This window comes from Coturnix japonica, chromosome 2, assembly GCF_054131305.1.
Source record: "Coturnix japonica strain WE chromosome 2, WE-NBRP24, whole genome shotgun sequence".
Classification (NCBI taxonomy): domain Eukaryota; kingdom Metazoa; phylum Chordata; class Aves; order Galliformes; family Phasianidae; genus Coturnix; species Coturnix japonica.
Window position 1 is genome coordinate 47,650,628 of NC_140664.1, and position 23,256 is coordinate 47,673,883.

Here is a 23,256-nt window from a genome sequence, read left to right on the forward strand (position 1 = left end):
TATTACAGCCTGGGCACACATACAGGAAATAAGGGTTAGACGTGTAGGCAGCAAGGGTTTCAACAGCTCTGGCTTTTTTAAACCATTACAGCATTTGGCCATTTTTTTTTTTCCTCAGCTGCACTTTGTGCTAAATTCTAGTAACAAAAATACTGAATTTCTTCAAATGTCTTCCAGCACTATTAAAAGTTGGCAGCTGATTTGCTGTGTCCCACATTTGTCCCTCATGAGGACACACACGCTCCTTTGCCTAGTGACAGATGGGAGCTTATGTAAGGCACTTGTCAGCAAAGCATCAAGGACTTGCTTCCACAAACTGCTCTAAAACATAACGTTTTATTGCAGATGATATTCTCAGGAACGCAGATCTTCATTTTGTCTTTCACCAGCTTCAGAACACAACCACCCGCAGTTCCCAGAACATGAATTCTCGTTCATTTGGTCACAGATACAAATGATTCTTACACTGCTATTATGGAATATAGTAACGTGCACTGACACCTTTTGTGTCAATTTAAAAATATACAGCATGTCCATGGGGAAAAACTGTTTCTATGTATTCAATTATCCATCCTGATTTAAATTCCAAAGGCTCAGCCAGCAGCATTACTCCACAGAGAATCACACAGTGGCTTGCTTTGGAAGTGACCTCAAAGCCCACCCAGCCTTACTCTGTGCTATGGGCAGGGCTGACCCCAAGCAGCTGAGCTGCCGAAGGCTCCATCCAACCTGTTCTTAAGCGCCTCCAGGGATGGGGCACCACAGCTTCTCCAGCAAACCTCTTCCACCACTCCACAACACTCAAAGTAAGGAACTTCTTCCTAACATCCAAACTAAATCTTCTCCCCTGGTCGTATCACTGTCTGCTCATGCAAAAAGTCAGTCTCCCTCCTGCTTATAAGCTCCCTTTAAGTACAGAAAGGCTACGATGAGGTCTCCCTGGTGCCTTCTCCAGGTTAAACAAGCCCAGCCCCCTCAGCCTTTCTTCATAAAAAACACTCTCCTTATGAAGATGCCCAAACTCCTTTAACTCAGGTGACACTTGTTGAAGGGAGTTTCATCAGTCTCTGGAAAATTCCCTCATTTTTCATGCTATTTTAAGAGTATCACTGAATATCAGACAGTTTCTCATCAACAGTGGTGTGGGTTCCAGAAAGGGCAGTAGTGCTGCTTAACATACTATTACTAAAGAGGGAAACACAAATAAAAGAAACCAACTGAATGTTTGAAACACTGAGTTACAAGGCCCACAACACACACACACACACTACAAAACAAGTAGACTTTTCCCTTATTAAAAAGATTGTGGTGGCTCCTAAACTGAGGGATCAAACAAATTGTGATGTGTTTGCAAGTCTGATGACAACACAGATGCAGAAGGGTAATCACTGCAAGCCTGGGAGTGCAGGCAGAACAAGGTTAAAGCAGAAAGGTTTGTGGATCAGTTTCTCCAGTTGAGCTTTCTGATAATCCAAGCAGGTGTATTTAACAGCTTTCACAGTCATGAGACTATTTGGAGTAACTTGGTTAGTGACTCTGTTTCCAAAATATGTTATCAATTAGCATTATTTAGGTACCTATTAACTAACTACCTTTATAACAATGTTTTGTACAATAATACATCGGTATAGCCATGTGAAATGGAAAGTAACAATATACTTTCTTAATTGTCTTCCAGGTGAGTCTTTACATTGCATGAAACTAGAGGGGAAAAAAAGGATCAATTTAATTTCTACTTATGTGTTTTATTATACTTTGTAGATTAACATTTTTCTATATGTAATGTTAAAATATATCCAGACAGACTGAGAGAATTGTGATTGTATATTAGAAAGGATAGAAATTGTAGGGAGCACAGTTTAAAAGAACAGTACAAAAATAACAGATTGGAGCCTTGTCTGTATTCCACTAACAACTTAATTAAAAGGCATACCATGTATAATGGAATTATGGACAAGTTTTCAATGAACTCCCACTGCAATTGGAGATGTGAGCAATTAAAAAAACTATATAAAATTTTAATTAGTTTTGTAGGGATATTAATCTTCATAATTTAGGATGTGCCTCCATTTCAACAAATTTGGAGATATGTGTCAATTTTGAGGCATGTCGCACATTAAGAAATCTGCCTACAAGATGCTTCCTGTAGTAAACTACTGACCACATCTCATGCTGCCTTTAAGCACCAGCTATGCCAGCTGTGTGTTCACCACTCACAGCTCAGTCACAAATGCTTGGCTCTGCTACAGACTGATGGGTACCACTCACAAGATCCCAGAACAGCTGACATGGGCAGTGCTTTTTATGTCCCACTGGCCCAGCCCCGCTGCAGCAGGGCCACCCAGAGCAGGGTGCCCAGGCCCACGGCCAGGCGGCCTCTGGAGACCTCCAAGGAGGAGACCCTACAGCCTCTGGGCAGCCTGTGCCAGTGCTCTGTCACCTGCACAGCACAGCAGTGCTCCTGCTGTTCAAAGGGAGCCTCCTGTGCTCCAGTAAGCCCTGTTTGCAGCAAGGATACATTACTGGTCACTCAGGCAGTAAGCATACATGAAGCATTCCCTTCAGAAGGAAGTATGCCTGGGCTGTACCATGGAGTTGAAGGAGGACTAGAGTAGATAACCTCCCAATAAATCAGCCTCACAACACTGACAGCAGACCAGATGGATCTGCACTCCAGTCTACAACAGCAATTTCTGTATTCCTGTGCTTACATAGCCTCCCTGTGTCTCTCAGAGTCACACTTGCTGCCATCTCTGAGCAATATATGTGACCTTTTACAGACACTCCACAACATTTGTTTTATCTCATGGATATCACTCATTTGTGCCTTCAGCTGTCTATTGCTAGTGCTAGCAAAGGTGATCTCAACGACTTTTTGATGATCCTGAATAAGAGTAATCTTTTCTTTCAGACAACATTCATTCTCACAGACATTCAAGCTACCTTCACACACACACAGAATTCCTCTACCTTTATTTCCATTTTTCCCTACACTATTAACTTAAGGATGAAGAGATCCCTTTTTGTTGAAGTTCCTTACTGCAATGTTAAAAGCTCCCTGCCTAAGGTGAGAAGTAAGCTGTATCCTATTTGTGACATCAGCTGTAAATGTCGTCATAGCGGGATATGGAGTCAGGAGATCCTAGCACATCCAAAGACCACTTCTGGATGGCAGCAGATGGTACACAAGGTGGATCTACAACAAGTGCTACTTTTTGCAGAGCCTGAGCAGCATACAGATGCTGCCCGCAAGCTGAAGAAAAACCAACCCAGTAAATGTAATATCTTCACCTTGCAAAATATGCAAAGTTAGGTCAGATTAATTAAATAAATTTCAACCCTACCCTGGGACTTGCTGCTGTTATTTTAAAGAAATATGCATTTTTACTACTGTTATTCTGTTGGTTTTTTTTAATTATTGCAATGGTAGTATCATAACTTTCTCATCTCTGGCTTGAGACCTGCCGCATACAACTATTAGGCCTAACATTTTATTCTCATCTCCCTGTCTGCAAGTCATCTCTGCTGCTGACACCTTATACACAAAGAATCAGACAGGAAATAAAACCCACATGGCATCAAGTATGTGACAAAGTGCCTGAAACATTTTATTTGACATCCATGGAGATGGCATTAATGGCTCACTCACTGTTTCATCATTTCTGAGTAATGCACTCATCCAAATGCACACCAGTAAAGCCCTATCTGAAGCTACGCTCCATTTGCAACGATGCCATTGATGTTCATGTGACAGACTGGAAGCACGTGGCTGCCTGCTAGATATGCTGGTAACTAAGCATGATCCTATAGATCTATACATGCCGCCCCCCAGTCCAGCTCTCTTAAATGCCAATAACTTTCAAAATCCTGGCAAGCTGGTATGGAGACAAATTGAATACAGCATCACAGCAGTATTTTTTTCTGCCTCTTTCAAAGTGTTCATTACTGTTGACCCCAACCGGGGCTATACTGCAAGATCAGATTTGGCCCACTGCTAGTGACTGAGTTTCTGCAGACAAAAGATCTCCCTCTTCCACTGAAATAATGTTGGTTCTTTAAGTGCCTACTGAGCAAAAAGACTGAGCTTCAAGTATCTGGGAAATGGATCTCCAGATATAACACAATTATCCCAGTATGAGCCCAAGTGGTTTTTATTCAGAGGAAAGTTACTTCAAGTCATTTTAGAGGATTTTCTCCCCCTCTTTAGATTTTTTAATTTTATTTTAATCTCATTGCCACATCTGTGTCTAGATCTGAGGGATTCTAAAGAAAGCTCTCCAAATTAAGTTCCCAGTTTTCAAAATAAACTAACAGTTTAAACTCATAGTACCTTTAGTATCAGAGACACAGTATTACACAGTAAGCTGATACATACAACATGTTTTTCCCCAGTTCCTTATCATTGCAATCGCTATAAATTGATGATGATAAAACATCCTCACTTAAGTATAAAACATTTATCTCCTTTATACCCCTACTCATATGTCCATTGAAAAATGAAAGGGAACGAATTGACTTGAATTGTATTTAACCACATTTCTCACAAACCAAGATTCTTCCATGTATGTGGATAAGAGAAGAGCACATAAACAATACTGCAGTTTTCACTGGTGCAAACCTAGAGTGATCACATGACTTCTACCTGTCTAAAGTATCAACTATTTAAAAATGGTATAACAAGACTTACAACATTCCATCTCGTATTTGCTTCATCTATTTTTTCTTATAATGCTGCGTAAGTAATAATACATAAAATAAGCTATTTTTAAGAATCATGTGGTATCTGAACCTACAGTTAAATAAAAACTGTCAGCAAGGATCTAGAAAAGGAATTCATGGTCTTATAAGCAGATTCTGGACTATTTTCTTGCTCATTTTTTTTCTATGTCCACTGGGGGACTGATCCAGGCTAAAATTAAATCAAAGGATCAAAATTCTGGCTTCAGGAAGTGCAGTGATAAAAGTCGCATTGGTTTTGGTAAGGCCAGAATTCTATCTACAAGGATTACTTTCTCTGACCTAAATGTGCTTTGAAACAATCCCTAATAGCCTTTGAGAGGCAAATGGTTCCCTTCATTTGCAATTAACTCATAGTATGTTTGGTGGTGTTATCAGACGTTGGGCTTTTATGTCCAATCTACAAATTCAAAACACCCCTGCACTTTTTTTAATAAACAAAACAAAACAAAAGGTTTTTAAGACAATTTAAATAATTATAAATTGCAATATTTCACTGCAACACTGGCAATACAGGCACCTTATTACCACTTGGTGTCATCAAAATCTTTAATAACTGCTGGAAATGCACTTCTCTAAGTGGAAAAAAGAACCCCAAAGGGTCTTATCTTTGAGCCTCAGCACAGACTTTGCACTAGCTGTTAGTTAAGGCATTTCTAGCACTGATCCTTCAGTTAGTATATACAGTGGTCAGGACACTAAGGAACAGTCAAATACCCAGATGTGAAATCAGTGATGTCAAGGTTCAGGAGATGGCTTTAGCATTGATATGCTCTCTGTGTTATCTGCATTGGGTGCAGATGAACCATAACACAGGCACTTCAGGAAACAAGTGGCTCTTTAGCCATGCTGACACTGTCAAAATTATCCGCATATGATACTGCTTCAGTTTAAAAATTGCTTTCAGCTTGAGAAGGACTGGAGGACAAATGGAGGTGAAACATGACCCTGTGCAATAGAAAAACACCACTAGGGGATTGTCCACATTGGATGGATGCATCTCAGCCATGTTTCTGAACAGGAAGAACAGCGCCAGCCTATTATGCCTCTGGCTGGTTGTATCTTCCCCCAGTGTGACAATAGAACTCTCTTGTGCTGCAGTGGGACCCAACAATGAGCTGATTCAGCTCATTAACTTGACAAGGACAGATTATTTTTTTATTATCATTTTTTACTTCTTATTTATTTGCTTCATTTGTTTTCTAGGATCAGCAGAAGCAAAGTAGTGGGAGTATACATGCATGGATGAAACAGCCCTGCCTCTTTGAGAAGCTTAATAGTTATATGGGCCTGTAAGATCTTCTGCTGCTTTTCAAAAGGTTATTTAGACTTACACAGAAGACATTCTCTCAGATTTTTATTGAAAAGAATAATTGACAGGTTGGCTTTTGTGAGAGGCCAGTCATTAAAGGCATCTTTACCTTCCTGTCCTTCTCCCCACCCACTGGCTTTTCAATGATATACACACAATGTGTTAATATGAGACAACGATTTATGGAGCTATTCTGAAGATCAGATCACCAAAACTATCAACCATCATCAAAAAAAAATCCACCCACCCTCAAAGTTATTCTTCAACCAAATCATCTAATTGAAGTGGTTCCCTGGGTAGCCTTTCAGTCAGTGGTAACAACCAACCCATCAGTAAGTACAGGCAGCATTACCTACAAGTGGATTTATGTATTTACTTATTTAAGTTGACTCTGCTGTGAAGACAAACAAGCCAACCATACATGAAAGGTAAGGAAAGTTGCTGACTGGGGACAAAATACGAGCAAGAAGAAACCTCAGAAAATTCTCAGCCAAAGACAAGGCATAAAAAGGAGCTGAGGAGCTATAGTTAAAGCTCAGACTCTTAACAACATCCCTAAAACACCAGAGAAGTTTTCAGACTCAAACACATTGCATACATGTATGCTGGAAGGAAAGAGCACTCCAAGTAAATGTTCCAGTTTCCTTCCAAATAGACTGGTCACAATTAATGACAATTACAGTGAGATGTCTGCAGATGCTAACAGACCAAAGGAAAACTAAAAAAAAACTTAATGCAAATCCCACCATAACTTGTCTGTAGAACTACTCTCCCTTAACACTACTGTCAGTTTCCAGAAGCATCTGACATCTACAGCTGGCTAGGTACAGAAGTGATTTTGTAAGCCTAATTCACATAATAACAAGTTCAAAAGCTTACCTCTTTTGCACTTTTAATTTTGGCCAAGAAAGTGTACAGCTCCATTGTTTCAGCAAACAGAGCTCGGCACACTGCTTGATAGTGGTTCGGTGCCTCTGATCGGGTTGGCAGGTGGGCGGCACACAGCTAGAGAGAAAAATAAATAGCAATTACAAACAGTGTCCCACAGCTCTAATTATCGCTACCGAGTATGAGATAAAATGAAAGGGAACACAATGGGATATTTAAGGCACAAAAATCTAGTAAGGACATTTAAGCTAAGGTGGAAATTGTGATGTGTTTTCTAAGGAGACTGGTTGACCTCATCCTGTAAGGGTGCATAAACTGAGGCATTTTAAAAAGACATAACTGTGAAGGGGAAAAAAGCAATCTTGCAGTATTAAGTTTTGGGAAGTGTAGCTAATTCAAACCAGTTTTAACATTGGACAGTTTTTACTTTCTTATGAATGCGTAAGAGAACTGTATCCCCATCAGTTTCCAAAAGGACAGAAAGCAGTGGTCAAGCTGAAACTAATCTCACTTATTGAAGTGGTACAAAGACTTTAAAAATCAGCAAGAGCTGCAAAAGCACTGGCTTTCAAATGAGACATTTATGGATGTTTCCAGACACAGATGCAGCAGAATTAAAGAAATATTAATAGATTTTTTCATACACACTAACCCTGCAAAACTCCAAAATCCTATTCAAATCACTAACAACTATTCACAACTTCCGCTAAGCAGAAGTCAGGTTGGCGCTGCTTTTAGAGGAAAACATGCAGATCTCCTCTCGGACAGGAGAAGCCTCAATGAAAAAAGTCTTTCAATTTCAAATAGCATACGTATAAGCAACATCCAGCTTCATTAACAGGATTATTATAGAATAGCTGAGCACTCACGCTCATAGTTGTACTCTTTTTCTTACACTTCCCTTGAGTCACATCCATTACTTGTTAGTGATGCAAGAAATCTTTGTCAGAAACAGAACAATAAAATAATGTCTACAACAGTATGTTAGTGTTAAATGCCCAGATCCCCAATTCAAAACCTAAAATTTGCATATCCTGTACCATATTATTATATATATTAAAATAAAACAAAATCTTAACCTAAGCTTTAAAATTTGCCTTGTTGCTGTGGTTTCATAACAGCTATTTTCTCTATAGCTAAGTCTATGAACAAGCCAAAACCTGAGGAAATAGGTGGCTATATTCAGAAGACCTGCAGAAGCAAAGCTTGAAACAAAAGCCTCTTTAGGAGAAGAGCCCTTAATTAGCCCAGTGGCATATTTCTCTAAATCTCTTCTGTGTTACAGCGGTGGTTACAGAAGGCACAATACGTGTAGAGCTCTGGCTGCACTTCACATTGGTTTTAGTCTGACTTAAATCTGCAATTCCCAGATATTGTTCTGTGGCCTCTGGCTGTGGGTTCCCACTGATGCTGGCACCCACGTTTTTGCCCCAGAGCTGAGAGGATCTGTCACCCAGGCAAAAACTAACATGGTGAAGTAAAGGGGCAGGAGATTATATTCTTCATGGCTTGGACACATGCAGCAGAGCAGCCAAAAAGGAGTAGTGGGATCATGCTGCTAGAAAGGGGAAAGGGGGGAGAAGGGAGAAGGGTTGAGCAATGTTTAATCAGCTTAATCTCACTGACTGGCTGATTTCTAAGGCCAAAGCCTCCATTTTATTTTTGATTTCTTTCAATTAGTATAACAACACTGAATTCAGTGGTCAGATTTTATCAACTTCTTAGATAAAATCTCACGAGCATCATCTGGACTTCTGCTATAACCTACCCTGATTACTGTAACTATGTGTGTATAAATACTTTTAGCCTTAAAAAGAATATATACCTATTCCTTCCTTCCTGTATGTTTTCAACATTTATTATGCTTTATGATGACAACCAAACTTCTCTTACGCTCTTTATACCTACTTCTGGGTAATCACAGTGGCAAAGTTGAGACATTAAAAAATATATATTACTATTATTATTTAGCAAATTATAGCTTCTACTTTGCAGGTAAAGGGAGAAAAAATGACATAGAAGCATTTCTCAGTTTCTAATGTGTGCTACCGTGACAACTTATACTAAGAAGTCAGCAGCAGTTAATTTTTTCCCTTTGCTTAATGGAAAAGACAGAATTATACTACATTAAAGCAGAGTGTGGTTAATTGGCATTCTTTTCTCTCAATAACTAATCGTGTTCTTACCTGCCTTACTATGTTTTCAGTAAGCTATTTCTAGTTATTAACTACAGAACAGATAAAAAGGGTTTCTTCCTACGATGCACCACTTACAGGAATAATAATAGCTGTAATAGGATAATAACAACAATAATTTTCAAAAAGGCCCTAAAATTGTAAAGGTCTTCATAGCAGAGAATCAAATCTTATTTAATCAGATGGCACACATATTTTTAAGAATACCTTTTTTTCTTTATTTAGAAGCATGCTAATTAGAAACAATTTTCATCAAATACTCAGAAAGTTAATGAATGCAGCAGTGGCAAGTTCACACAGGGGATGGATATAATCTTGATTCTATTATTGAATATGAAGTAAAGAAAAAAAATATATGTTTGCAGTTACAGCCAGCAGAAAAGTAACCACAAAATAAGTGAACCATTTGGTTTATGAGCATTACAATGCAGATTTTAAGAGAACCAGCAGCACTTACTAGCTTTCATGTTCTGAAAAATTAATCTGAGTGATCTTACGTGAAGTCACATTACATGTCTTAACAGACTTTTTTTGGATAGGTGAAGTAAGCCTAAAGAAAAAGTAAAATGCTAGTAAGATAAACTGATTTATTTTTTTCCCCCTTCAATGGTATCTACTGCACTAGCACGTTAATCAGGGAAAATAACTAACAAGGAGTCAAGACACATGAATTATGAAATGTCACTTGTAGCCTAAGTGCACCATATTTATCCACTTAAATTATTTTGTTTTCCAAATCACATCTTTAATTTGATAGTAGTAGTGTTTGAAAAGCCACATTTCTGAAACATGCCACAAAAATCAGTCAGAATGTTTTAATAACTGTTATAGACACAGCCATCTCACGAGCTATTCCGTCTCTTACCGTGTCATTGCAGTCATGGTGCAAGAAGGATTTAGGTCAAGCCTGCAATCTTTTCCAGCCATTCAAAGCTCATCAAGGAAGGGAAGCCTCTGTAATGCTGCTTATTCCAATACTTGCATCCCTCATGATACAACTTAAAACTAGCCCAACGGGAATGAATGTGAACAGTGCCCAGAGCCTAATACAAGGGCTGTTTGTTCTCCTTCCAAGAAGTCTCAAACAGTATGGTTGAAAACAAATTATATGGTCTTTGCAAATGAGGGGAGTATCAAGAATATTATCAACTACTGAAATGTTAACTAGCTTGGTCTGTAATATTTCCATTTGTAATCACTGTGAAGGAACTTTTTTTTTCTGCTTTTGTTTTGTTTTTACTGAGCCTATCAAAAAACCAGCTTGACCCAAAGCATTCAATCTTTGCTCAGATCACTAAGAAGATTAGAGACTGTTTCCATCCACATTTGAGGTTCACAGAAAAAAAGGCATTACGTAAATACCACAGCCTTGCCAGCTCCTTGGTCCAAATCACCCTCAATTGACTAGGAAACAGAGCGTGTCAGCCAAATCAGCGTTAAGAGAAATCACAATTTAACCATCAGAAGAGATTAAGCAGCATTTCTTGGCTTGGTTTGAATATTAGGGACTACAAACAATTACAGTGAATTCTCACAATTGAGTCACCTCCTAAAATCAAGGTGGGTTTTGCAAAATCATCTTTTTGGCTAAACCTATAATGCAAACTTTACCAAAACACCTGGCACAGTATCTGTATGAATGCACCCCAGAGAATAAAAGGATTTCTTTCTCCTGCTGTACACAAAGGCAAGCTATTGATATTATGCAAACAGTATTTCCAGCCTGCAAATGCCAAGCCTGTTAAGTGATCTAAAGCTCTACAGAATTAACATAAGACTTAGAAGATGTACCTTTTCCACAGCCAAAAGGAGAAAAACTGCTTTTAACAAATAGATCACTGAACATGCAACTGAACTGGGTGTTAGCTTCACCCCCTGCAGGACAGCACTGCAACAGGCTCAGATAATATAACTGAGCTTGAGCTGTTTTCCCAGGTCAAAATTATTTTCAGGAAGATTTTATCACCACGCAAATGAACCAGATGTCGTGATTATTTGGGGGTGGGTTTTTTATTTTTATTTCAACATACGTATCATTTTCATATAATCATAGAATCCTTGAAGTGAGAAGGGACCTTTAAAGGTCACCTAGTCCAACTCCCCTGCAATGAACAGGGACACCTACAGCAGATCAGGTTGCTCAGAGCCCTGTCCAGCCTGGCATTGAACATCTCCAGGAATGGGGCATCCACTACCTCCCTGTGCACCCTGTTCCAGTGCCTCACCACCCTCACTGTAAAAGATTTTTTTCCTTACATCTAACCTAAATCTACTGTCTTTAAGTTTGAAACCATTTCTCCTTGTCTTGTCACCCCATTTTATTGCTATTAATGTGAACTTCAAGGAGCCATCCGCCTCACCACGATAAGCAGACGGTCTTAATGAGAAAAAAAACCACCTGTGTGTTTACAAAATCCAACCTAGCACTTTGCTCATCTTTATTATTCAGAACAAAGTTAAGAGATAGACTGTTCAGATGAGTAAGACATGTTTTAACAGGAGTCTGGAAGATGTTTCCGTCTGCTACGACCACCCTTGTGCTCCCTATAATGGAGTTTTGCTCAGTGCAAGTTCAGAGGCAGCTGTCACAGCAGCTGGAGCTGCTCACCCAACTGATGATGCTCACCTGACCTTTCTGAACAGAGGTTTGCCCCAGCTCCTCAGCAGGCCAAGGATGAGCTGGTTCCTGAGGTACTGTGAGAAAGGACTTCAAGGGAAGACTAATGAGGTAAGACTGTGCTAACACAGCAGGCATGGGAGCAAAGTAACTGTTAATTCACAAAATCAATGAACAAGTTCACAGAAAGTACAGGAAGTATTCACAGAAAGACACTATTCCTGGAAACCTTCAGAAGCTTTTATAAACTTTAAAAGGATTTTTTAAATGATCATTTCAAACGAGATGTATACAGTTCTAATCAGACATTCAACATATAGAAAAAACTTTTGCCTCTTTACCAGATTTTTATGAGACCTGTCTTACAAGAGAAAACAAAAACAAATTCAAGATGAAGGTGATGTTCATCCTGTTACATTTAAATGACACTATCTGTAGGGAGAAAAAAATGTCTTGCAAATATTTAACACAATTGCTAACACTTTAGACAGGAATTAGAACTTTCACGTGTGCTAAGAAAAGGAAATCACACTATAGTACAGAGACTACATTTCCACTGTCAGCCCAATCCCATATTTTTCATTATCAGTGATTATTACCTTTCTAAGAGATCTGACCTTTTGACTATCAGAATAAAGACATCAAATGAAGGTCAATCTCTGTTTTTGTGAGGTGAAAATGATATTTTGTACAGTCAGACTAATTTTATGTGCTAGTGCAGACTTCCTGACAAAGCTACATTCAAGTTTTCATTTCTTCTTGAAAGCCACTTAGCTATTATTACAGATCAAATATACCCCCAGCATACCGCTGTGCTAGAATACATGTTATGTGTATTGTTAGCCTGCTTTTCTGCAGTGCCTCTGCACTAACAACATCCTGTTTCCCAAAGGAGATGGTTTCAAAGGAGCCAATTAAGCGAAAACCAATGCTGTATTCTCTCTTAGTTTCAGAGAAACCATGCTGTTGTTTTTTAGCAGAATAATGAAGGAATTAATATAAATATGCAGTAATCTGAATATGCTGTCTCTTGTTCTTTGACTATTCAGTGGTACATCAATGTGATTATTGATGAGAGCAAGGGCAAAATCCTACAAATGCTGTTTTTCCCATTCTTCTACATGAAATGTCAACCCCTGCAACACACAGAAAAGCCACTAGTTAGCCTGTCAGCAGCAACCATTTTCTAAAGCTGTCTGCTTCACAACAAGGCAGCAGCTCTGTGCGCATTCAGCAGCTCTCATCTGTACCACTGACACTCTGCTTGCTGTGCAGAGAGCCAGCCCTGAACCATCCCTAGGGATGGGATGGAGGCATCTGGGTAGAAAGCTACCTTTAGAAGTGGAGTAGAAGTGTAGATGGGGAAACATGATAACACTGGATAATTAAAGGAGAAGGGGAGTGTCTGTACATATTAACAGGGCTACCTATGTAGCTGTTTAGCTAGAAGCCCATTAAGTTGTGGAACCACCCTTTACATTATTAAATAACTTAGACCCAAACAACAGATAGTAGAAGGTTGCACCCCTGCCCTGTAACTTGTTTGGCTGTCAAATGTGCTTCCTGGGCCCTCCTTAGAGCTGGTGGGTGCTTCTTACTGGAACTGCTCCAGCTCAGCAGGGAAGAGACTTGGTTTTGTACCCAGCTGCTTGGTATGTGCAGCAGGGCAGATTCTCTTCTATTCCCCTCTCCTCAAGCCTCCCTACAAGCATATGAAGCAGCCTGGGCTTTCAGAAACTCTCTGAACAAAATAGGGCACTTCTGGAAAAACGGTAGAAAATAAAGAACAAAAGTGTAAGAAAAAAACCATCAAAAGGCAACAAAACAACTGGGAACAACTCTTAGTACAGAAACAAGATCTGAGACACATAAAAAAAGAGTAACACAAAAGAAAAGTTGTATCTATACCAATCCTCCCACAGTACCCATTAATCTCCTTATTAAGCAGTTCAGATGTTTGGATACTTACTAAGTGAGAGACAATGTATTAATATAAAGCAGTTTTATTCACAAGCCACTTAAAATCCAATTAAAATATATCAACTAAAATAAAAACATTCACTTTCCTTGGCAGCAATTCACAGTTCATGTATAGAGCTTTAAAATGTATGTGTGTGGGAAGCTTGTTTATTTTTATGTAAAGTGCAGAAACTTCCCTCAGCAGACATAATAACAATTTGCTTTCATGTTTTGTCCTGAAGCATGGCTTTTCATTCCTATCCAAAAAAACAGATTTCCAGCTGCTTAGCCAAACAAACTGCATCACTAAACATAACAAGCTTTTAAACTTCACCTCCAATGAATAAATGCAGCAACTTCTAACCAGCCTCATTTTGCTTTCATTACATCTCAGCATATGGAAATCCATCCCTTTATGTGTGCCCTCTCCTTATTTGTAATGCTTTTGTCAGGGAAATCAAGTCTTGGAACTCTGATGGTACCAGAAAACCTAAAGAAGAATTCTTCCTCTTCTTCTAAGAAAGTATGCTTAAGCTTTTAGCTACTGAATCTACTCTGCAATTATTTTATAAAGCATATCAGTTACATACATGTTAATATTTAAAACATATGCCACTTTAAGGCAAGTTTGAAAGAAACTGCTTAACCCACAATTTACTGTACGTTCATTACAAAGAAAACATTGTATTTCTGAACCAAATATATATCTTTGCTTATTCAAGCAGAAGAAGATATCTAACGAGACAGAAAGTGAAAGGCGCTGTTTTCTCCTCAACTCACTCTGTTTCAGGAGGTGGAGTGCTTTTTGTCCACCTTCTCTATGTATACTCTGTTCCTGGAAATTACCTCCAGTAAAGTACTAGAAATGGAATTATCTAGCACTGACAGGCTTGACATACGTCCTATACATAGGTGGGATTAACCACCTGTAGGGGCTGCAGATGGTGTTTGTATTGCCCTGACTGCTCAGAGACTTTAGGAAAGGGCAGCTTTACAGCTTTTCTTTATAGCCCCCACAATTTTCTAGCCAATGGCAGCAACAGTAGTAGAACCACCATTCTGTCACAAATGCAAGGCCACATCAGGTACCCAAACCAGCACCAAGTCCATGCTGCATATATTCTCCTGTCAATGTGACACTGAATTATCATTTGTCTTTTACTGGTTAAGAACTGAGGCCAATACAAAGCCCACAGAACTGGTCAGGATCCTTTTTCTGTTTAAGAAAATTAAAAAGTTTGGCTCAAAGCTGCAGTTGTTCAGATCACATAGAATACTACTGCACTTTTTCATGATATCCCTGCTTTGTTAGTCCATTTGTACTTCCACGTGCCACAAAGATTTCAGTTTTCATACAAAAATTTAGAATGGAAAACTGAAGTGAATAATTACACGTCTTGTATAATTACATCTTGTAGTGATTGGTGTTCTTCTTAGGTCCTGAACTCAGAAGAACACATAGGGAACATGGTTTTCATTATTTCTAAGAGATCGTGGAGATTCTAGGGCAATCTAAAGGCTGACCTCTTGCTCCAGTCTTAAATGACAGAAATTTTATTTTAATATCATAAATCATTGTGAGGGTGGAACAGGAATTAGTCCTTCTTTCAAGTAAGGATGAACAATACATAACACAAGCTAAGAACCCGAAGATCCAAAGAAAGAGATATTCACTCCTGCTAACAAACTAAATTCAGAACTCTTCTTCTTCCCTGAATTTGTCTATTTCTTTTCTAACAGTGAAACTGCATATTTCAGGATACATCACCTGAAGAAGGCAGCAAAGCACTGGGTGGTGCCTGACTGCAAAATCAAACAAAGCTTGTTACATCCAAAATATAGTTGTTCTTGAAAATGAAATTCCTTTGTATACCCCCCCAAAAAAGGGAACTGCTTAATGTATTTGATGAGTATTTCCAACTCTCAGTACCTTGTTTTTAAATCAGACATAATAATTTTCACTATACATTATTTCAACCACATCAGGTAAGTCTTATCATCCTTATCCATGAAAGAGTCTAATAAAAACAAACATTTTCTATGATTAAATGGGTATGTTCTTAGCAGGATACAGTCAGTTAAGGGGGGAAAAAAATCACACATTACAACGCAGCTACGAGCTACCTCTTCATCAAAATCGTATTATCTGAGGAGAAAAAGAGAAAATGGAGGGAGGCTAATTACTTTCCTAGTTCAGTAGTCAAACAGCACAGGAGTGCTTTGTTTTCAAACATAGCTCTCAAAATAATTAAACCTTTTTGTGCCAAGTATTCTAAGGACCTGTGCCATAGATAATTATTTACCTCTTCTCGGTTACATATCATGAAAGACATATCTCTGCAAGTGGGGCAGGAACTCCCAAGCTCAGTTTTTCAACTTTAAAGTTAGCTTTAAAACCAATGGCACTTGCAGTGGCATCTACTACATGTCCATTGAAATAGATGCCTTTTAATGATACTTTTACCAACTCCTTTCAAAGCAGAAATATAAAAAGGCTTTGAATCTCTGGAAGCTAATTACCTCATGTAATGACCTCAATCCATGGAGAGTAAGGTTATCAAAGCAGTCATCACAGAAGAGCACTCTCCTGAATGCAAAGGCCAATTGTTTCTCATTGGTAACTCTTTTCTGTACTGATGTTGCTCATGATAGAGACACTTTTTAAGGACAAAATTTAAAGGAACTATTTTAAGAATAAACAAGAGCAAAGTACAGATAACCACAGATGCAAATGCACAAATCTATTTCAAACATTGCTACCTTAGGCAAGGCAAAAGCCAGTTTAATATCAGCTTTGTATTGAGGGGCTTGATTGTGATGGATGGAGGAACAAATCTAAGATGCTGGCAAACTGTCCAAATTGGAGTTTGTTGACAGCTGTAAGCTGAATTTAGGAGATAATCACATCTACAAGAGCCTAGTGTAAAACTGATGAGTGCTAAAGCTTGCAGCCCGTTCTGCCAGCAAAGATTGTTGAAAATATAATTCTCGTGTCAAAAAACCCAAAATGAAGTGGTTCCACAGGACTTTTTGACAGTATCATTAAATATATTTTGGGGTCCCAAAAGAAGGTAGACTTCGAGTACAAATAGAGAGCAGAGGAACAAGGACAAGGGGCTGTCCCAGTTTCTTCATACTCCAGACGACACTAGCAGAGAACTGCCAAGAAACCATCTTGTTCACAGGATCTTTCTTAAATGGTCTCAGCTGTTGCCAAATTAACCTCAGAGAGAGGTTATCTTTACCTCCCCAGGTGGGAAAGAAAATTACTAATCACGTTACTGTGGTAGGCACATAAGACAATAAAGATTAGTGGGGGATGGATGGCCTAGTTACCTTACCAGCTACCTCACCTCAGCAGTTTGCTCCACTGCACCCAGGCGGGATTAATATCTGGGAGATTACAGAACTCTCCGGCTTCTTTTTTTACAGAGGGAAGTGTCTGGAGGTGACAGACACTGTCCTGCTTTAACTGATCACTGTACTGGACTCAGCAGACACAGGAGTGCCATGTCTACCACCAGGAAGGAAGAAGGCAGCTTCCATCGCCCCTCCTCCTCTTCCAGCTGCTTGTGACAAAAGCAGGCCCAGGGAAGAGAAAAAATATATATATGCACCCATGGTGTACAGAGGTACATTATTTATAACTATTTTGTGATTACTAGGAAACTAGGAACTTTTTTGAAGGCTTTCCATAACTGACAGTGTGTGTAAGCAGTAGGCAGAGCCTCCCCAGTCCTAAATGGTCAAAGTGGAAGCCAACATTCAAGAGCCAGAAGCTCTAGCACAAAGATTTCAGCGTTCCTCCTGAAGCTGACACCATGAAGCCCAGTGCTTTTGGCAAATGGCAGACATTCTTCATTGGAAAATCCAAGTATCCTAGATCTCAGTGCATGAAACACCATTACCAGGACAACAAATTGCAATAAACACTCCCTTCTTTGCTCACCAACACATTCAAATGTGAAGAAGACGAACATTACATGTTTAAAAAGAGTACAGTGGTTAATTTCAAAGGAAAGGAGACTACATGTTGACCTCCAATTACATTACCCAGAATGAAAAATCAAGGCAACTCTTTAAGACACCTAATGACATCACTTTAATTAACAAAACCTGTCCATCAACCTAATTCATCTGAGCACTTGTCATGTGCAGAGCAGCTTTAAAATTACATTAAAGGGATTTACACAAACCATCTCTAGTTTCTTGAATAGGCTGAAGTACAGAAATCCCTTTACTTTCTACACAGGTCTATACAAAAATAAATGCAAACAGAAGAGAAAAATTAAAGTACCACCTATTTTTGTGTGCTGCCTGGAAAACATGTTTTCTGCTTTATACCTTTGAGCCATTAAAAATATTTCTACTGTGACACGATTCCTCTGTCCAGACATGAAAAGAATAAATCATGCTGACTAATACTCTCCTGAACTTCAGAGGTTTTTTCATATGTTTTTTAATATTACATGCTACCACAGAAGTGAAAGCTCTTTTTAAATTAAATAATAATAAATAAAAAATAATAATAATAATAAAAACCACTATAGCTTTTCTTTGCCCCAGTGCTGCCATATTTTCAATTATATTTCTATTTTAGTGGATTCAGGCCAGTGATACTTGACATCTACCTGTGTGTGTGAAATGTATAAAACACATATACAGGGACTTGTTAACACACAGTACAATTCAGTACACTGAAAAATTGTAAATTGATTAGAAGGGAACAGTTCATGAAGAGTCTTGGTTTTTATCTTTTAAGCAAGGAGTTCTCACCTCATCTAGAGCAAACTCATCTAAAACAAGTGTCAGTCTTATTGTTCATCTCCAGAAACTCTGCCATGCCAAAAAGGAGAAGTAAAAACAATTGCTCATTATTACCTTCTTGTCTGGGCTCCAAGCCTGTTTTGCCCTAAGGAAAAGGCAGGCAAAAAACACAGTTCTCTATTTTGGCTTAAATTGCCCCGAGTATTCTGCTCTTCTTTGCCTTCAGGAATTCAGAAATAACAAAACAAACTCCTAGTTTAGTTAGCATTTAAAATCAAGTTTCCATCCTCTCCCAGAAGCAAATAAATAAATAAAACAAAGGGTTTTGTTCTCTCCTCAGGAAAAAGACATAAAAAGCAACTCTCTGTTTTCCATCCAACCAGGCTACTAAGTGTCCCCTCTATAGGCTACAAACAAGGCAAACTCAGAGCTGAGCAGGAAGCATTGCTTAGACATGCACCTGGCTTCTCTCAGCATGAGCACTGTGCCCTCTGCCCACCCCAGTCACCTAAATCCTTTAGTGATTTTGAGTGTACCAGACAACAAGCAGTGATGGATGCTCCTCAGCTCTGCCAGTTCCCTATACCTCCCCAAGCAAAACCTGCTGCCTTCATGTAGCTTCCAGACTAGTCTACGTGTTCTCTTAAAAAAACGCTTTACCAAACTTGGTAGAGTCAAGGAGTTTATCTCTTGGGACCATTTTCATTAGCTGCGTAAGTTAAAAAGTCATTAGCAAAGCTACCAGATGAAAATGTTCAAATAGTTTTGCACAACTAAGCATTCAAAGCTCATCTGCAGAGATGCACAATCTTCAAGACTCCATAGCCCAAGCAGTACAGCAAGGCAAAGTAAAAATTTATTTAAGAAATTCACCCAAAAAACCTCCTGCTTTTTTCATTGTGGTCATCCATTACAGATATTCATTAATCATTTAAAATACACATTGGGCCATGCATCCTGTGGACAATTGTCTTTTGAAAGCCACCCTGTGAGACTATATTACTTAAAGAGTATTTAAAGATGTTGCAACTACATCTTTTAAACAAAAACCTACTGTAAGGTTCCCCTAATTAAGAAATGCAAAGTGTTCCCTGACTGTGAGTCCAATCCTTGAGATAAATACGATATTCTGACTTCTAGATTCAGATCTTCAAGGGCTTACTATCTAAGACACAATTTATTTCTTTGTATCAAATGGCCTTATCTCACTTAAATATTTTTTTCCTAAAATACTGCATGCAACAGTACACTAAGCAAAGGGGAACAGAAAATAGAATCATGGTAACACAGTAATCAAGAGCATATTAAAACAATCACCTTGCTCAAACAGAGCGATTACTGTTTCAGAAAATTAGTGATGCTTTTAAGGCAATTCGAACAACTTTCCTCCAAATGTTTCATTTCTTTTAATACTGTTACCAGTGCTGAAATGAATGCACCAAGAGGAACTTTGCCTCAAGCTCAAGGCTCCGTCTTGAATAATTCAAAAGCAAGGCAACCACAGTGGCTTAATTAAAGGGCCCCTGCTCAGTTTCTTCATTTTTCCCATATTGGTACCATATACAATATGCCTCCATAAGGAATTAATTTTGTGGCAACCATGTTTTTTTTGTTGTTGTTGTTTTTGACAATTCAATTAAATTATCCTCCGTGTGACTCCGAATTAGCAATATTGACAACTGAGATACCCAGAGGAAAAACTTCTGAGCATCCTCAAACGCAGCCATTTGTGTCCTGACAAGAACAGGAAAAGGCAAAGCTTCCACTGGCACCTTTCTTCTTGACATCACTCCAGCATGGGATGAGGCTGAAATACCTCATAGAAGACAGATTTGAAACTTTAGAGCAGACCATACTTGGAGACCCTGCCATTGGCACCTTTACTTCAGTCTGGAAGGGCCAAGATGTTTTCATCCAGATAAATGAGTCGGCCTAATTAGTTTCTCCCCCCTTAAATCCCACTTCTCTCATGACCTTAGAGCATTACAGCTACAAGAACACTCATCCTGCCCCTTTCAATCACGAGCTCTATACAGACAACTTAAAACAGCAGGAACAAGTTAATCTGCTGGTTTGAATACGATCTGCAACTGCAGCCATTGGGAATTTTCAACATGTAATATGGTATGAGAGAGTTGTGCACAGCAATTTTTATATGCCATCATTAACATGTTAGTCTACCAAGACTAACATAATGTAACATACATACATAATGTAAGTGGTACAAGCAGTATTGGTAAGGTACCTGGAATACTCCCTAGGACATTGCATGGAATTCAAAGACAACTTCTGTCCTACGGACATAAAAGAAGATGCCATGTGAATATGCATAAAAAGGTCCAGCATTTCTGTACATTTTTTAAAGCAGTGGAAGGAGTCAGTAAAGTTAAAAGCTAAAAGCTAGCTGTAACACTGCAAATCCAAGACTGCAAAATCTACATGGGTAGAAACAAGATTCTAATAACGATGAACCTTTGCCAAATCCCGAAGTAAGACAAGCTGCTGTCCTAGCCAATCTTTCTGAGCCGATCTACCTCCTTTACTAGGCTGACAGTGAATCTGAGAAATCCACTGTGGCCTTCTGTGCTCCTATCAGTTTCAATACCTGGAGAAGGGAGGTATATGTGAGCTGATGAAAGGCAGATCAGGGCAGCCCTGGACAGATTGCATTGCCAGCCTGCACTGACTGGCCAATTGCCAGAACTCCTCCACAGAGCAGAGGAGATTCAGGCCACTTTGGTAATTAATGGTAGCTCTACTCTTTTTTTTTTTTTCCAGTTTTGTATGGATCACTACAGTGGCTCTGCGCTAATTGACTAACCATTACCCTGATTCCAAGCCATTAGTTAGAATTTCAATATAATTCCATCAAACAAAACGCACCTCATAAAAGTAAACACTCATTGATCTATTTTAGCCTCCAGAGTCTATTTTAGGCAGCACTGGATAACACAGGTTCTTTGAGAATTCAGATTAAAGCTTATATTCTGATGTGTTATCTCTGACAGATTGCTTTGCATGTTTTAGATACTTGTATTTTTAAAGAGAAATGCAGAGGTTTTTCACAGCAAATTGTGCCTTTTGCACAGCAGGGACACCATTACCAGCAAACTCCATTACCACTAAGAAATCCTTCCACCTCCACTAAAAATTGGAACTTTATTTGCACCCACGTATGAATTATTTACAGTAATTGCAACATAAAACAGAGGAGAAAAAGTCCATGCCCAGCTCTGCTTCTTTTAGATGCAAAAAGGCCACACACAAATTTCAGACCTGTTCTAACCTACCAATACATAAAAATTATCTGAACACCAAATCTGTGTTTCCTGTTTTTGTTGGACAACTCCTTGGATTCCTCACACTATTTTAGACCTTAGACAGGTTATACCAGTATAATTATGTGAATTATTGGTACAGAGTTTTTTCTTAACCAGTGTAGATGAATTATTGTGGGCCATAATGGGAAAGAAAAATTGCCACAGAAAAGGTGACTTGGTTTTATGTCCCAACCTGGACACCTCAATCCACCTAAGCCTATGCTGATGCAAGGACTGTTTTAAGTGTTTTCTGTAATAGTAATTAAAGAAAGGAAAAAATACCACTTTTTTGTTGTTTTTTTAATGGAAAGACCGAGATCCTGCAAGACATACATGATCTAGGCAAGAAAAAAATTGCAATTTACAGCATTTTGAAGACAACTCAGAGTCAGTTCAAAGAATGGTGGAGAAATAGAAAAATGCCTGTGGATGTATGTTATTTTGTTAGGAGACATTTATTCCTTTGCTAATTAAATCTGAACAATTCTTCTGAACCTTCACAGCATCTGTGAATCAGTCTGAAGACCAAGCTGACAAAACAAGGTGTACCCCTAGGTCAGCATGCTGTGGGAGTGTAGGAACCCAAAAGGGAATTCTTTTAAAGCTGCCTGAACATGGGTTGAGCAGCAGTCCTTGGGACTTTACATTGCTGAATACTGAAGTCAAACAAGATCTACCAAAACAAGACTGGCACGCGACATCTGAGTATGCTAAGAACAGGATTCAAAGGACGAGAGCTGATCACTTGTTATGAGCAGACAACTGGGGCACTGCTTATCATCTCAGTAAGGTTCCAAAATATTCAGTTTCAGAGAGTTACAGGCTATGCTGCAAGTTGCCCGTTTCAAAATGACAGATAAATACAGTTCAGCAGGCTCATATCAAATTGCTAAAGCCAGTCCAATTCTAAACAGAACTATACCTGCAGAAAGCTGCATCACCTAGTCTAACCTCATGAACTAGGTATAATTACAGGCCTCTGAATTCCAATAACATGAACTCTTTAACTGTCTGTCTCAAACAAATACCAGATTTGCTTTTAAATGCATTTTCTAGTTCATCTTGGATGTTACACTCGTATGTACCATGTACATGATAATAATGTGCCTTCAAACTCGGCAGGGTGCCTCCAAAATACATAGATATTTTCATCCCACCTGAAATTGCATGGAAACAGAACATATTCTTCTTTTACTCAGATACTCAACACATGCCATAGATAGTTGAACCGTACTACCAGAATACTGAAAACAAACACAAACAGATCAGTATCATCAGGGTAAATTTCAGTTCTTTCCAGCTGAAAGGAGACAGTCCACACTTGAACTACCAAAACATGAATCAACTAAATTGGCTAATTTATTTTAGAGACCAATGCCAATGACTACAGGACAAGTAAAATAGCTACATTATGGGATTTTTTTTCCACAGAAGCATAACTTAATCTTCTTCTTTGTTTAT

At 38.8% G+C, this 23,256-nt stretch overlaps 1 protein-coding gene across 8 annotated transcripts in view; it reads right to left on the bottom strand.

The window, feature by feature from the left end:
* SPIRE1 (spire type actin nucleation factor 1) overlaps positions 1 to 23,256 on the bottom strand; it is a 117,175-nt gene that overhangs the window by 40,055 nt on the left and 53,864 nt on the right. For all 8 annotated transcript variants that reach the window (XM_085539743.1, XM_085539739.1, XM_015855237.3 and 5 more), the window contains exon 4: positions 6,929 to 7,054. In XM_085539743.1, the coding sequence (XP_085395869.1) occupies positions 6,929 to 7,054 (126 nt within the window). The remainder of the gene's footprint in view (positions 1 to 6,928; positions 7,055 to 23,256) is intronic.